General features: G+C 44.5%; 1 protein-coding gene across 1 annotated transcript in view; it reads right to left on the bottom strand.

Annotated features, from left to right (window-relative positions):
- The window catches only part of pam (peptidylglycine alpha-amidating monooxygenase), a 53,658-nt gene that overhangs the window by 23,488 nt on the left and 12,819 nt on the right, over positions 1–17,351 (bottom strand). Inside the window, exons 3-12 of the mRNA XM_048258394.1 lie at positions 16,827–16,947; positions 14,172–14,229; positions 10,206–10,293; positions 8,010–8,101; positions 7,589–7,672; positions 5,796–5,844; positions 3,630–3,700; positions 2,970–3,050; positions 2,777–2,853; positions 122–225 (exon numbers count right to left, since the gene is read on the bottom strand). Coding sequence (XP_048114351.1) covers positions 122–225; positions 2,777–2,853; positions 2,970–3,050; positions 3,630–3,700; positions 5,796–5,844; positions 7,589–7,672; positions 8,010–8,101; positions 10,206–10,293; positions 14,172–14,229; positions 16,827–16,947 — 825 coding nt within the window. The remainder of the gene's footprint in view (positions 1–121; positions 226–2,776; positions 2,854–2,969; positions 3,051–3,629; positions 3,701–5,795; positions 5,845–7,588; positions 7,673–8,009; positions 8,102–10,205; positions 10,294–14,171; positions 14,230–16,826; positions 16,948–17,351) is intronic.

The following is a 17,351-nucleotide window of genomic DNA, read 5'->3' on the forward strand; positions in this document are numbered from 1 at the left end:
CGCCGAGAAGAGCTCTCCGCCGTCATCCTGAATTATGGAGTACTGGGACTAGTGTTGTGGACCAGGCGAGGGGCAGGCGACGATGAATAAATTATCAGTGGAGAGAAGAGAAAGAACTCACCCGATGCGCGTCTTTGTCGTCTTCCCCTCCCCAGTGAAGACGCAGCGGGCAGCCAGCGTGTCTCCGAACTCCACCGTGATGGAGTTGCTCACCGGGTAAAACGCCTGGACAGGAACAGACACAAAAGAAAGAAAGAAAGCAAGAACGAAAGAAAGAAAAAAAAAAGAAAGAAAGAAAGAAAAAACACAAAAGAAATGTGTCAAATTACTAAACCTCAGAAGCAAGTCCGCCATTTTGTTCAAACAGCAAAGTAGTTCCCACAGTGTTTTTCCCCCTAAATTATACATACAGATTTGCAACAACCATGCAACAGTGATGGCAGCAAAAAAGGCCAATGGCATATATGATTTTACGGCAACCTTTCTCAAATTGTCGAGATGTCATTTCCAGTACTGACAGAGTTTAAATCCTTTGCAAAAAAAAAACTAATAAGAAAAGGGCAAGAGGTAGAAACCAATTTCACTGTAATGTATTTTTGAGGCCCAAAAATCAATATACATATCTATCTACAAGAGGAGACACTTATAAGTTTAATAATGAAAAAAAAGTATGTTCGCAGATTTTCATGTGCTTAGCTAAGGTAAAGTGAATCTCTCAAGGGCAAAAGTAATTTCATGGTTGAGATGACACCTAAGTATAAAAAGGATCAAAGTTTCTTGCACGGTCATATGTGAGGATTTGGAAAAGTTAAAAGGGTGAACGGCAATGTTTCCAAATCTAATAGTTGGACAGAACTCAACAAAGGGATACAGCAGCAAAGGGCAAAGAGTCCTCAGCCAATCTAAACGACCGGACCAACGGGGTCAGACCAGTGACTGATGATGATGATGGAAAGTAGAGAATAGATTTGAAAATTCCTGTGCTAGACTAAAACCATGTGGAGAGCAATTCTGTACTTTTATTTTCAATGCAAATAGAAGTGGCTGTTTTAAAAAAAAAAAAAAAATCTGTAACAGCCGTTCATATGTTTTTGATGTACAATGATCACAGCTAATTTTAAAATGGGGGAATATAATAGGGCTTATTTTCTATTTCACCTTTGATATTTATTCTCTCATGTTTACACAGTGCTGGTGGGGAGTGTGGACATTGGCCCCACTGCTCAAAATGTATTCTTTGTAAAGCATTCTACTTCATCTAGGCCAGTATTCCCCTTTAATGTGCTTATGTGATGAAATATGAAGTGTATATTGCCTGTTTGATTTGCCCTAATGACTGCAGTGCAAGCAGAGGGTAAGTGTGTTGAAGTGGGAATGACTGTGTCGTGGTAGTGTGCGCTGTGACAGTGCATTGTCTGTGTCCGTTCCTATTTCACATGTGAGCGAGCTGGCATGGCTCATGGCTAGTCCGCGGGGGCTCTGACATTGAGCTTGAAGACTGGAAGTGGAAAGGCGACTGGATCTGTGTGCAGGGGTGTGGCCGGGTAGGGGGGGCAGGCAGGAGGAAGCAGGGGGGGGCAGTGGCCAGACCCGGGTTCTGCTTAAGGGCACAGTGATAAAATAAAATGCTATTTCAGTCCTAGCGTTTATATCTCATCTCTGTTCTTGTGCTATGTCTTGGGCTAGCCTGCCTGTCAAGCTGAAACTAAGAGGGGTGGGAAAAGGGATCGAAATTTCAGAAAATGTGAAACCCATCACTGAAATTATGCAATATTTGTCCTCACTGTATCCGACGCGATGCTTTTCATATTTGTTCCCTTGATGCTGATTGAAATCCTTGATGGGATTAATCTGTATCAGCACCTGGATCAACCCTTTCAATAAAGCACCAGCCAAGGCCAGCCACCACAGCTGCATATCATCAGCCAATCAACTGTAGTGCATTTTTAGATTTCATTAGAGCTGCACCAGAAAACAAACAGCATGGGGGAAAATCCGACATTGAGGGGCCACGGACAAGTAAACACAGCAAAGTCCAAACAAGCAGATTTCCCAGGAAGGCCATCCCATTACTGCAGTGCTGCTGACGAACAAACTGAGACCGACTCATTATATGGCCCGACAAAGTCTTGGCTCCACCACAGTGATGTTTCTTACATGCTTCATCCATCCGGAAAGTGCTCTGAAAAACGCATGCTTGACACCAGAGCTCCAAATCGCATTATACTCCAGATAAACAACACTCGTGTCAATGACTGTTTAGCTTGTTTACTTACGCAGTAGATGCCTCTGTATGTTACTGTAGCTTGCTGTGTTTTCAGGATCAGTGCCCTGCTATGTTAGTGTAAGTCAGGGCAAGTGCTTGCATAGTGCGTGTGTGTGTGTGTGTCTGTGTGTTTGTCTGTTTCTGGAGGGAGAGGGATGTAGCACTCATCCTAAGTCCAAACCTCTGCATGCATCATTTAGCGATGACCTTTAAATTCACTAACACACACCATACGGGTTTGAGTATCGACCGCAGTGACGGATTTGACTGTCACTGTTATTGACAGTTGCCTTTAGTGTGGCTTAGCATGCATTCGTCAAATAGCTTCGGAGCAGCAGCCCTACTCTTATCTACATTAAAACAACATTAAATAAGCAGCACCAGTAAAATGGAACAAAGCTCTTGTAAGTTCCATGGTGATATGAATACCGTTGCTCAGTGATGGCTAAAAATACATAGTGTCAAGATAACGGCATTTCCAAACATTTGTTGATTCAGAACAATACGTACCTGTGGTAACTGTGGCGACTGACGTCCAATCAGGGTCCACTTTCCATCACGTACTCTGTATCCACTGACAACTTGACCTGTGATAAGTACACAATATACCTGCGTCAAGCCACAGACAGAAGAACATCCAGTAGAAGGAAAAACAAGCAAGCACTATTGTGTATACTGTTGCAAACTCACTCAACAAACTTACCCAGACGGTGTGTGTGGGTTCTGAAGGCAAAAGGGTGTATTGGATATGACACATAAGGACAGGCGATGTCTGCGTTTGTCACTGTGGAGGAGGAGGCGAACACAAAAACAACAGTCTGGTCAATAACATGCACAGAAAGTGCAAACAACAGCTGAGACAACCTCATTTTCGGAGGCCAAAGCGCAAGATAAGCACAAGTGTGAAATGGGCTATTAGATAAAGCACCTGAGGCAAGAAGGGAACGTTATCTCAATCTCGCCATACAACAGTAATCTACAGGCGATGATTACCAAATCAGCAGGTCATTCAAAAACGGAAAAAAAAGAAAAAAAGGGAAAAAAAGGGGGTAAAAGAGGGGAGGGGTCGATAGATGAGATAGTGTGTGGAGGACGCAAAGTGCTTCGATTCCTATAACGCTTCAGGGAGTCCCGCTTAGAGCTAAACAAAAGCCATTGGGCCCAGAGTGTGTGTGAGTGTGTGTCTGTGTGTGTGTGTGTGTGTGTGAGTGTGAGTGTGTGAGTGTGAGTGTGAGTGTGAGTGTGAGTGTGAGTGTGAGTGTGAGTGTGTGTGTGTGTGTGTGTGTGTGTGTGTGTGTGTGTGTGTGAGACGGGGAATAGAAAAAGGGAAGGGGAAGGAAAGGATGCATGTTGGGTTGTCCACTCACCTCTTTTCCCGGGAGGATGACTGTGTCTACAGACATCATCAGGTACATGCCAGCAATAAAGGGCTGTCTGTGGGCCAAAAGCCATACAGCAACATGTGAGAGCTCGGAGATGGACAAGTAGGAAAACATACAACTACTACTTACTCTATAGTACAGTAGCATAGCCATAATATATATTATTTAGCCATATTATATACAGTAGTTATACAGTAGTAGTACATGCTAATATACAGGGGAGCAGCTAGATAATTTGGGCCCTATGACATACCCTCTGGGGGCCCCTGACAGTGCTGGGCCCTTAGAATCGTCCTAACCCACCACCAACCTGTCACCAAGCGGCACCCCTGCTTATATATACTCCACCATTACATACTACCACTGTAAGTAGTGCTGCTTCAAATACTTATGTCATTATCATTATTCATGCTAATAACAATCCTCATCAGCATCATTAGGATAAAACAAGGGGTTAACAATAGGTGAAACAACATGTGTGATAAAACCATATGAACAGTGTCAAAAATGATATACTGTTAATGAAATGGTAGCAAGGTCTGCAAGATTCATAATCATATCATGCTCAATAAAGAGAACAATATAAATAGCGTGACCATGGTAACATGTTCAAGCTAGAATACACTGAGCGATAATGAAGGACAACACAGCATACAAAGAGGAGTTATTACCATGTACAGATAGGAGTTGAGAATATGAAAATTGGAATTTTTTAAAGGTTATACATTTTCATAGCAAAGAGAAACGGGATTAAAAAGGAAACAAGCTGGTCAGTTTATTTGTCAGGTGAGATTACATGATAGTGTACTTGTTTTTGTATAGCATGTATTAGTAAAATGACATGTAATCTGACCAAGCCAGTAGGTTAAAAACATCATAGGCAAATTCTGCCCTGGTTTTAACCCCATGCTGAATATCAGGAAAAGTAATCCAAAGTACACCTCAAGAAAATCTATCATTTACACCTTGCTCACACTGCTACCCTAAGATGTGAGAAGTATGTCTGTAGGAACTGAACCTGAAGTCTATCTGTGCCACAGTCAATGACAATGCCAACTAGCTGGAGGTAATGCAAGGTGACCTGCAAAATCACTTTCCCTGCATGGATGATGTTTGTAGCTTTTTAATCTTTGCTTTTAAACACAAGTTGCATGCTGACAGAAGTGAGCGAGTGAGAAATAGAGAGAGTGTGTAAGAGAGAGAGAGAAAGAGAGAGAGAGAGATTGTGTGTGTGTGTGTGTATGTGGATGGGTGTGAAAGAGAGAGAGAGAGAGAGAGAGAGACTGTGCTCCTCTAAAGAAGCTGGTACATCACTCAACCTCCTCCCACTCCATCACTTGCACACACACACTGCACACACTTGCAACTTGTAAGCTAAGAGACACAGCGCAGGTCAATGAGCCATTTCAATAATGTCATTTCTCTTGCCACATCACCATTTATCAATTACCATACAACACGCCCCCACCTCGGCCCAGAACAAGAGCACAGAGACTGCTGCTGCCACCACCGCATCCATCCTATCTCTCTCTCTTTCTTTCTGTCTCCCTTCTTCTCTCTCTCCCTCTCTCCTAAGCATCCACTCCAGTTTATTTATGAGGAAAACTAGGGTGCCTTTGAAATGGGTCTTCCCCACACACACACACACACACACACACACACACACACACACACACACCTCACATCCGTTCGCATTCATTTGCTTCATTATGGGATGTCTTTTTAAAGCGCTCGGATTATCACTGCCTCCTGGAGTGCGGTGCTCTGTCAAGCGTGAAGTCATTTGGCTGCTTTAAGTACATAATACCTGCATTCTCTCATCAGCCCACTGTCAAGACACTGCAGATCTGCTCCTGGTATTGAACACAAATTATGGCCTTTATTTCTTTAAGGGCATCTGCGCTACGCCAGCAGAGGTAGATAAATATTAAAGAGCCTGGCAGGGGTTAGTATTCCACCATACTGACCACTCAATGAGTCATATAGACATCTAGCAGAGTCAAGCGGAGCAACTGGACTTGTCCGAATGAAAAGCAGACATTCATTCCTATAAAGTATATTACACATGCAGAAGCCCTGCAGAGGAGAGCTTTCACACAGAAGGAGGAAGTGTTTTAATGTGGAAAACGGCGGCCTTTGAAACTTACGGTTTGGAAGTCATCGTGAGAGTAAGCCCTGAGCAGTCTCTATGGTGATCTGAGGGGGAAAAAAAAAGTTTGGATGATATTTTAATGACTGAAAATGTCAGAGTATAAAAACTGTGTCTCATTTTGACTTTCATCAAGTGAAATAAACAAACACAACTGAGCGTAATGAAGATCAATGACTCACTGCCTTCGCATCGACACCTGCCATTTTAAGGAGCAACATAGATCAGTTTAGTTCAAATGAAACACAGATGAGATCTTCAGAGGAGGCAGATAAAATGCTGCCTGAAATTTCCATGACCCCGACTTCACAGCAGGAAGAGTTGAATATGTGAGTAGCAACACACACACACACAACATACACACACACACACACACAAAGACATATACACACACAAATAGACTATAGCAACATCATCACGTTCAATTATTTCATTACTTAGGGCCTCTCTCCCAAAACACATCCGAATAAATCCAGAGGTGCTTTCGTAAATTATGCAGTAGACAGGCGTGTGTGTGTGTGTGTGTGTGAGGCAGTGAGCGAACTCCAACCCTATGGGTCCACATCAATACGGCAAGCGAAAATTCTCTAGAGCACTCCATTAGAACGGTAAACAGAACCACTTCTGCATGCTAACAGGGCAGAGGCACGTAGCGCGCGCTGCAGCTGGCTAGGCTATATATAAACTCACACGTGCAGGCTCTCCACTCTGCAGCACTAGGGCTGAGGGGGTGCTTTGTGTCAGGAAGGGCACCCTACCTACTGGGGCTACAATGTGCTGCCGCTGCCACTTCCTATATTATTTACGGAGGATATTTCAGGTGATTCAGGCCACTTTTGTCTCTACTCCTTTTCATTTTCAAAGCTGGCAATAGAAACGATAGCATAATGCGTTTGCTGCATATTGAATTACCCCTTAGTCCGAAATGCATTCACTCCAATGTTAATGACATTTTGTCAAAGACGGACCACAGATAAGAGGGCTATTCACTGAAATGGCATCAAACGGGTCCACCTTTGTTTACCGAGGCAGCGAACCCTCCTTATTTTCCCTATACAGGCCAAAGCAGGAAGGAAAAGAGTGCACACACACACACACACACCCAAACACACACACACACACACACACAAACAAACAGGGCAAAGCAGGAAGGAAGAGTGCGCACACACACACACACACACACACACACACACACACACACACACACACACACAATTTATTCACAGCATTGTGGTTGGGCTCAATCAATTGATGACAGGCCTATTTGCATGCAGCCCCGAAAAAACAATCCCTTCTCCCCTGAGTAGGGCGGCACAGGGGCCAGAGTCAGGGCCAGGCCCAGCCGGTCCGGTCCGGTTAAGTCAACAGTTGTGGCAGCTGATTGGGCCGGGCCGGCTGGTGCAATGGCGTCTGTCGGGGGAGCTCACACAGCAATGCCTATTAGATCATAATGAACTAAATTGCCCCCGCTGCACCGAGGCCAGCGTTCCACGCAGGCGAATTAAGAGGCTCTGGGTGGGCTTACGGAGCGTACAGCCACGGATATTTCCACCGCTGGGTCTGGAAGCACGGCATGTATAACCGGGGCTAAAACAAAAATGGCAGGATCGACACTGGGAAAGAACGCTTGTTAGCGTCTGAGTCTGAGACCTGTCAGACTCTTTTAAGGTAGCCTGACTGACTGACATTGACATTTTTAAATATTTCAACCCATCTCAAAAACATGAGCATGGAATGATTCATCGCTTAACTCTTAACAAATGTTATTTGTCGTGTCTGGTCGATGCTTACCTCTAAATGCACTGACGTCACCATAGTGAATTTGCAGCACAAAGTGGGTGATGCGGGTGTCACCCCCAACTCTGAATCCAACATCTGGAAAGACAGCAGATCCCCACAGGCATTAGCTAGCTGTGAGACTGATTAGATTCTCAGCAGAGACCAATTATTCTGGAGCTGGATAACGTGAAGGGGATTATGACAGGAGGAGAAAGGGAAAGAAATGGGGATGAAAGGACAAACAAAGATGGAGAGAGAGAGGGAGAGAGAGAGAGCAAGAAAGAAAAAAGAAAGAAACAGAGTGACCACAGGGTGGAAAGGGACAAATTGGGGGCAGATAGAGAAAGAGTGATGCTGTGAAATGCAAACTAAAAGGGAGAGAGGGGTGAAAAGAAAGACTGAAAGAGAGAGAGAAAAAAAGAGGGGGGGTTACCTCTGGGCAGTTTGGTAGGAGGGGCGTTGCGGGCCCAGGCGTACATGATTTTGGCCTCGTCTTTACAGGTGCCCTGCTCCGCCCCACAGTCCCTGGGTGAAGACACACAGAAGCTCCGCTCAATGCAGCAACCCGCAGACCCAGTCCATTAATCCCTCACGGTGCATGGGAATCATCAATACACAAACAAACCCCCCCACCCCCTCAACACACACACACACACACACACACACACACACAAACCAAACAGCCGACTTCAGAGAGGGATACCGGCAGACCTCCACTTCACATTCACTCCATAATGGAGCCATCAATCTATTTGGTTACGCGAGCGTACGCAAGTAACACCGACTGTATGGAAACTGACTTCACTTCCCTGAAAATAGACTTTTCACATTTCCAGAACTGAACTGAAATCTAATTGGCTCCGAGCCTTAAACTCTGTGAGGCACTGTGCTAATGCCCTAATCGCAGATTATTACCAACATCTTGGGATGCTGCTTTCTGCAAACAGCAGTATGAATACAAATCAATTCCTTACGGGCGAAAATATAAAAAGCCCAATTCGTCCAAAAAGAAAAACAACTAAAAGAATCCTAAAAATATGTCAGGATACCAAGCATTTCTGATTAGTAACGCACAGGTAAGGCTCCATCTTCTCGATACTCTTCCTGGAAAAGAAACTGAAAGGCTTAAAGTGGCACAAATGCCCTTTCAAGCTGGTTTTGACACCTGTGTTTTTCCCCAAAGACACTGTAGCAGCACCCTGTGAGAAACATATTTTGACTGACGCTGGAGTCTGACAGTACGTCAATGGCGACGTACGTTTTTGTCTCGGCTGTTCCATTCAAAACAGCACACTCAGCTGATGCCGTTCGTGGACTGCAGCTGCAGCGGTTGGTCTGTGATGTCCACAGGCACACAAATATGGTGCTTTTCAATTCTGGTTCAGTTTGCTGTGGATCTGGGCGTTGGGGAGTGTGATTGCTAGTCCCGTCCCGCTGAATGGCCTATTTTCAAGCCCCCTCACTGACTCCCCTCTCTCTCTTTGATTTCTAAAGCTTCATAGGATCTTCTGCAATTCTGCACAGCTTTCACACTCAGAATGGGTAATGCTATTTCGGAGTGGGGGCGGTTAAGGGGTGTTAAGAGTTAGCAAATGGGAGGATGAGGAGGGGGGAGTTCATCCCTGTTAGAGATTAATTTTTGATGAAAAACTGGATGGAAAAAAAGGGTGGATAAATGAAACAGTGTGTGTGGGGGGATTAACTCCCGCCCACGCAAATATGAATAGCATGGCACTGCAACAATTTCCCTATAATAAGGTTTACGACAGGATGGAATAAAACAAAAGATGCAGACCATGTCAAGCATGATAGCTTCTTTGACTGAATTCTGGGCAAAAAAACATGTTTTTTTTGTTGTGTTCCTTCTTCTTGAATTGAGATCTATCAGATGTAGTTTTCTCTGGCCTTGTTTTCAAAGTGTTTTCATCCAGTGGGCCTCGCTGGGTGTTCTGCTCATGTCGTGGGAGATGGCTCACATTCGGTGGTGTTTTTCTTTTGTGTTTCTTCCATGACACAGCCTTAAGATAACACTCTGAAGGGATCTGGAGAAGAACAGTTCTCCCTTGGGTTGAACACCCCCATCCTACCCTCCCCCCTCTTTTGTTGAGGTGGCTGCAGTTGCTATGGTAACTGGCAAGTTTATTAGTGAATGTCTCCAGCTCCAGGTCTCTGGCTTTCTCTCTCTGTCTCTTTTTCTCTCTGCTCAGGGGACAATAGTCATCCCACACATTAACTGCTTCGGTGACACTGTGCAAGGCTGGCATGATATCCTCAAGTAACAATTAGCGGCGCATTTTTGCCGAATTAATTTCTTTAAAACTCGTTTAACAGAAAACCTTCCACAGCCACTTTGTTTTCATGTCTACTATGATGGAGTGTGCTACATTTCTCCATCACGGTAAAGCAAGACAGATAATCCCAGATAATCGTCCCCCCCCTGCATCCCATATATCTCGGGTGTCAGATGCAAGAGACGGCTTCATTACTCCAGAGTTAACAAAGCCTGTAATTACCTCAGATTTTAAATTACGAGATTATCATTGAGGTAAATAAGCGAGAGAGGCACTACTAAATTCAGGTAGACAACAAAGACAACACAGAAGTGTAGCATCTACAGTCTCCTGCTTACCAGTAACCTTTGGTGGACACAGGGGTCCTGCAGCCGTACAGGAGCATGTGGTGAGCTGTGTCCATTGACGCATGAGGCACAAAGTCCACTGTGAAGGATGAGAGAGAGCAAAAGTTAGCATACACAACTCAGAGACGCTTTCATCTCCAGGCAGGCATCTTGTACTGCGAAACAAATTGCCCATGCTGTGCATTTCCACAAAGGACATTAAGTATGTATAGCAGGGCTTTTGTTGATAACGGGATTTTAGGTTTTGTGCTGATTTTTTTCATTGATTTACGACCATACCACTCTATTAAATATGCAATAGGGAGACGTACCCTCAGACTACCCAGGGCGGCACTACCAAGAGCTGGGGAAGGGGGGGAAGTGGAGGAATTGAAATATGAGCAGCACTTCCATATCTTTCTTTGGTTATTGGGCCGTGCATCAAGCTTGGCAACAAACCATCCAGCCAGCCGTCCTTGTGGGCAAGAGAGAAAAATCAATGCACTCTCCATACGAAAGTGATTGACAGCTCCACGATTCCCTCTCTCTCCTTCTTCCTTTTTTTCACACTTTCTTTTCCTCTCTATTCTTATCTAGCTCCATCGAAGTCCCTTGTTCTCACTTAGTCTCTTCTCACAACTCTCTCTCTCTCTCTCCTCTCCCTCCCTCTCTCTCCTGTCTCTCTCACTTTCTCTCCCAGGAAGAATAATCCTGCCATGAATAATGGATGATGTGTTTGAGGAGAGGCCAGAGGTGGACAGTCCTGGTATATTTCCTCATCTGTCGTGGGACGACAGAACACAACAGCAGCTCAGCCTTGGCCATCGCAGCACTTTTCCCTTCCAGACAAATTCTGTCAAATTCTATCTGAATTATGCATGCCACTCAGTTTTGTACACATTTCAGATTGTGTAGTCCTAGAATTAGCCAACGTGTGTCTGTGACCCACTCGTCTTCACCCAAGGTGGAGGATTTCTTTCCCTCCCAAAAAAAATTGTAAACACAGGTTTCTTTTTTTACAGCACAAATGTAATTAAAAAATAGCCTGCTGCTTTTTTTGTGCTGTGATGGGAATCTTGTGTAAGGAAGCGTTCTTTCTTCCGTGGGACTAAACATGCACTCGTGTGGAAAAACAAACAGTTGGATGCTAATCACCGAGGCAATGAGGAGTCCCCCCCTCCAATCAGTCGCCCTCCATGAGCGGTAAGGAGAGGCCACGAGAAGCAGATGTAGACATCACTCTCCACTCAGGGACAGGGGTGGACAGTTGGGTAAACAACCAAACCCATCAGGCCATCACTGGGCTCTCTATCCCTCTTTCATATCTATCTTATTCTCTCTCTACCTCTCTCTGTTGATCAAGCCATCGGCCACTGTCGATATTTCTTTTACATGCTTCACTGGGCGCCATTACACGGTGTGTTTTACGCGTGGCTGGGTGGCCTGCCATTGATCACACTGCTGTCGACACGGCGTAATTGAAATGGCAGCTCAATGCACCTGGAGTTTCGATAACCCAACGCAGCCGTGTGAAGAGACACAGACCCCACCAAGGGAAAGGAGAAGGATTAAAATATGCAATAACAAACGACACTGTTGCATGCCAGCTGGTCACATGACTGCTTCTTCTCACCCAGCGACGACGCTACTGGAGAAGTGCTCCGTGCCAATTGGCTAACCAGATTGCCAGGGGCTTAGGAAGTCATCAAAGACATGGCATAAGCAAAGTCAGTTTTGCTGCATGTTATTGTTTGTTTGTTTGTTTGTTTGTTCCTGCAGAGGCATTGAATAATTCATCATGAGCCATAAAGTATAAAATGCAGCCGTTGGCCTCTTCAAGAATGATCCCTTGTAAGTAATTTGTGGAACGTAAATCACAACACACAGTGCCTGGGAGTTACAATATTATTTAACTGGCTCCTTAGTATTCTGCCTGTGTTAAAAGATGCTAATTGGAGGGAAAACTCAAGAGGCCAAACCTAAATTTTATTTATTGCCAGATTATGATCTGCTCTCCGTGACTGAGTGAACATCTATATTTGTAAACAACCTCTCCATCGCGGTATTAGCATTCACCTGTGCAAATTGGCGACAAACCAGATAACGATAGAAAGACATGAACTCTAACATGTAGATCCATGTAGAGTTCATTCAATCAGCACCCCCAAAAGATGAGCCTTTATTCTAGATGAGGCATGCATCTGTATATATCCATATTATGACTGTCACCCATCATAGCCTGTCTGCGATGCTGTTAATGCAGCTCCCCGACTCCCTGAATATGCAAATATTCGTACGCAGAGAGATGAGCCAAAGATGTCGCCCTAATCAAAGCTGACAGATGGCTTCTATTCTAAATGGACAAGACTCCAGACTGTGAGAACAACCTCAGACCAACAGGAGAGGCGAAGATACACAAACACCCTATGAACACCTAACCGCAATGACTGCAGCGTTACAAAACGCTCGTTAGCATGATGAGGCATTGTGGGGTGGTTTGCTGTTTGCTCTTAGCCAACATCTTAAGAGGTGGGTGTGTGTGTGTGCAATCAACATGGGTGGACGCAATCATGCGGCTGCTGTTTCAGCCCAAAGTAAGCATCTATTTTGTAAGTACACATAAATAATTACACCTTCCTGCGATATGTTTCATGTTTCATACTGATCCTGTCTTAAAGGGCATCTATTCCAGAGCCCATGTATTACTGTACATTTCCATAGTGTCCATAACTACATATCTATAGATTTTAGCATTCTATAGCTATATTCCCTTGATGAAGAGTTGTCTTACAACGGCATGTAGAATCAATTGGTTGGTGAAGTGGGTATAAATCATAACTTCTATCTTAGAATTAATAATAAAACTTGTTCTGATACAAAAACAAATTAATTGAATATATGCTGATATTGCGTCTTTGTTTGTTTACTGTCTTTAAACATTACAACACTGGTTATACAGGCAATCCCCTTAAACCCTCAGCAAATCTACCTCAGAGTCTCTCATTTAATTACATCAAGTGTTGCCAAAATCACAGCCCTCCAGCATATGCATTGCAATGCTACTAGCCCTCCGAAACAATGTGACCGTAACACTTTTTGGTATAATCCATTATCAGCATTTTATTCATGAGTGAAGTCAGTATTTCTTCGCCACTCACAGATAATCATTACAACAGCACTCTGCAATAAAAGGAACCGCGCGAGGCAAGTTTTTTTTTTTTCAATTAATCTACATGAGACACTAAACTGTGCTGACAGTAAAGGTGCTGATGTGTGTAGTGCGATAGCTCAGAGCAGATTTTTACAGCTTTCTGTGTTTTTGTTAGGCGCCCCGTCCTGTCTTCTCCTCCACTACGAGTTAACAGGATTGGAAACGCTCTCACTTCACCACTCTGCCACTGCACTCACACAGTGGGGGATAAAGAAATAAGGGCTGGCTTGGCCGGGGCTGAGTCTTGGAGACCAACAGAGCTGTGTACACACCGTCTATAGTGATCCCTGTTTCCACAGAGGCCTCTCAGCTTCAGACACAAACACAACGCAGAGGTCAAGAGGTCAGAGAGCAGGATTGTGAGACTGCTGTAACTCTGACAACAGGCCGCCTGTGTGCGTGGACAAATGAGGATGTCTAGCCATAGCAACTGACGGTGGACCAGAATTACGTTAACACTATTATGAATTCACCTGCTGTAATGGAATGAATGGGGAGGAGGGCTGATAATCAAGTCTGTCAGAGTGTTCTGAGACTCAAAGTGAAAATGCATAATCCTCTTTGAAGGAATAAAATTGCCACTTACAGGCGCAAGAAAATAACAGAAAACAGCAGAACAGAAGGCATAATACCCTAAACACCTTCATTCAGAATGATCCACTGAACAAGAAGAGGGTGTTTGTCGGTTTACATATTTATGTATGGCAAAATTAGGGGAGTACTTGAGATGGAGGACCGAGAGGGGGGAACTGCACAGAGGCACTCACCTATATAGGTGTCCCTCTGGGTAGGCACAGGAACAGCCATGCACAGGTACGTGTCCGACTGTTAGACAAGAAACAGAAAAAAGAAACGTAATAAATATTGTTAGTAAATATATCGTTAGTAAAGTAAAAGACCTGAGGAAGTTAGGTTAGGTTCTTTCTCACAGGCTAAAAACAGACATTACACTCGATGCATGAAGCTCAATTAGGCATACAGTAAACAGGAGGCTCTGTGTCTCTCCTAAAAGCTCTTTGGAAACACTCAGAGATGAGTCAGTCCCTAAGTCAATCATTAATATCTCACTCAACCCCCTCATTATCTCCGATGTGCCAGTGCAGGGCAAACAGACTAAAAAAGAGCTCTGCATCGTGAGTCATAGGAAGACGGCAGAAGACAACCGCACCCCCCCCCCCCAAGAGTTGCACAAACGCACTGCTGTGTTCTTAATCTCCAGGCAGCAGGGTGAGATGGGGGTGTTGAGATGGGGGGTGCAGAGACAGACCTTCATGCTGATGTGATTCAGGTAGACGGGCAGTACACTAACGCAGACTCGCAGGCAGCAGACCTGAGCGTCAGGCCACGTCCTCTGGTTTAGACAGACACACAGCGGCCTTAAATCCGTCCCCAGGACCAACCTTGCGTAACGCCGGGGAGATATATTCCAAAAGGGGGAGGGGGAGGCCCATGGTATAGCATCCACTAATGGAGACAAACTGCGTCCACAAAAAAAACAGTCTTTTTCCCCTCTCTTCTTCTTATGGCTATATTTGCTCCTTCCTCTTACGCTCTCTTGTTGTTTTCTTCACCCTTTTGTTTCTTTTTTTCCTTTCTTCCTTCTCTCATTCTTTTCTCCCTGGTTTCAATTTTCTTGGTGACCTCTCCATCTGCAGTCGGTTCAAGCGGCACGTCTGCCTTGACTCGAAATAGCCCCTTCTCTCCCCATCCTCATAAACATAAATCCCCCCTTCCTCCCTCCCCGCCTTGTCAGGATGTGCGTGATATTGTTGTTTGCTTCACTAACAAAAGCTGCATGGTGTAGAGAAGGAGAACGAGAGGAAAGGAGAAAGAAGGAGGGATGAAAAATGGCAGCTGTGAACGTAGTTCCTGGGAACAGCCATTTAACTGACACATTTGTAACAAACATGACAGGAAGTCGTTCGCAGCCAAATGCCGTAATTGCTTAGTTATGGCTGATGGCTTTTGGCTGTCGTTCCTCCATCCGTGTGCTATGCTCGGAATGATTACATCAATTTGTAAGGGATGGTGCATTTCTTTTTCTCGAAGCTGTTATGGCAGAGACAAACTAATCCTGCCAAGTTTGTCTTCAAATAAATTAATGAAATAATAAATAAATATTATAAAAAAAAAACATAAGGGCAAAGGGACAGATAGTTGGCAGGGAAACCTTTTATATAAATGATGACATCAGTTTGAATCAGAGACAAAATACTGATAGGGAACTTTGCTAAGGTCAGCAGCTGTGTGGATATTTAGCAGAGGATCAGCACGTCATGAGGTCGGATACAACCCCACACCCACACACACACGCCTTCCCATACATTCAATCACCTCCTCATCCTAGCTTAGAGTGTAAAGCAACAACATGAAACAGTCATCCTGGGAGAAGGAGAGGCGATTTAATGGTATCTGTACGGCCAAGATATTTGGCCAAGCTGGAGAACTAGTGAAAGGTCAACCGCTGATGATCAATAGCGCAATACTGCTGAAAATGACTGCTCTTCCCTCCTCGTCCTCCTCCTCCTGCTGCCCAGATAGAAGTCTGGTCTTTTTTCCTCACCCTCCTGGGATTGTTACACACCACATAATCCTCCTGGCGGAGTTATCAGCACGGGCGGCTGCGATGAATCATTCACCGATGAGTCATAGACCTGCGCGGAGAATAATAATAGCTATGCCACCCCCACCACCACCCCCACCACCATCTTTGCTCTCTCCACCTCACCCGAGCCACTGCTAACATCGCCACCCAGCGTCTCCTAGCTTCCCTACTTCCCTCACACAGCGATTTTATCAACTTTTCACAAGGTGTTGTGTGTGTGTGTGTGTGTGTGTGTGTGTGTGTGTGGGGGGGTGTTTTGGTTGGACGCAAAGTCGGAAAAACACAACAAGCACAAGACTCCCAGAATGCACCTCACACTGGTCTCAATGGAACAGCCCCCATTCATGCAAAACCAGAGAAGGGCAGGTCTTATTGTGAGCGAGACAAGAGGACGTAGCTGGGAGCCGAGAGCTCAATTAGCTACATCTGTGTGTACGTGTGAGTGTGTGTGTGTGTGTGAGAGGGGTGGGGGAGGGTCAAGCTCTAATGACTACATTACTGATGGATCAATAGAGAGAACACAAACACTGCGGGAGATCCACCCCTCTACCCCTCCCGGAGGACTCTCGTCCACAGGCCTGCACCCCCACCCCCCTCCTCTGCATAAATTAGACCCATAGCCATACGAAAGATCTTAACAATCCCTTCCTGTATGGTCTTATCAATACGCAAACAAACGAGAACCCCTTCACAGGACTGTTATACAACGATATTTTGCTCACCGCTGAAATGCATGGTGGATATGTGATCACTGTATTGGTATGTATGTGCTGTGGCATTGGTTATATGTGTCTTTGAGAGGTGTGGCATAGCTTACTGCTGATGGGATCACTCCTGGCATTCGGATGTCCAGTGTCAGATTATGGGGGTTGGACTGGATGGCAGGCTGTCTTATCCTGGAGCAGTCATTTGGGTCGGACCAGGGAGCCTCCTGATACCTGCTCCCAGAATCAAAAGAGGAGAGGTTTGCAAACAAACAGGGACGAGGACAAAATAAAACATCCTCCCATCATCTTTTGTTTTACGTTTGATTTAAAGGTTTTGTTTTTTTTTTTTTGTTTGTTTGTTTTTTTCAAAAATACATGAAAATGTAATATTTTATATAAAATTTAATGTAATATGAATTTATATTAAGTATATATTTAGCAAAAATGCACTATTTTGATACATTTTAAAATATGTGATCAGCCAAAACCAAAATGGCACAGCAGAAAAAATAAAAATGCAACAATAACAACAATGCAAAAATATATATGAATAAAATGGACCCCTAACATCACTGACATATCACTGACATATCACACAACATAACACAACAAAACACCATGTATTCAATATGGCA

The sequence above is a fragment of the Alosa alosa genome, chromosome 12 (assembly GCF_017589495.1).
Source record: "Alosa alosa isolate M-15738 ecotype Scorff River chromosome 12, AALO_Geno_1.1, whole genome shotgun sequence".
NCBI lineage: Eukaryota > Metazoa > Chordata > Actinopteri > Clupeiformes > Clupeidae > Alosa > Alosa alosa.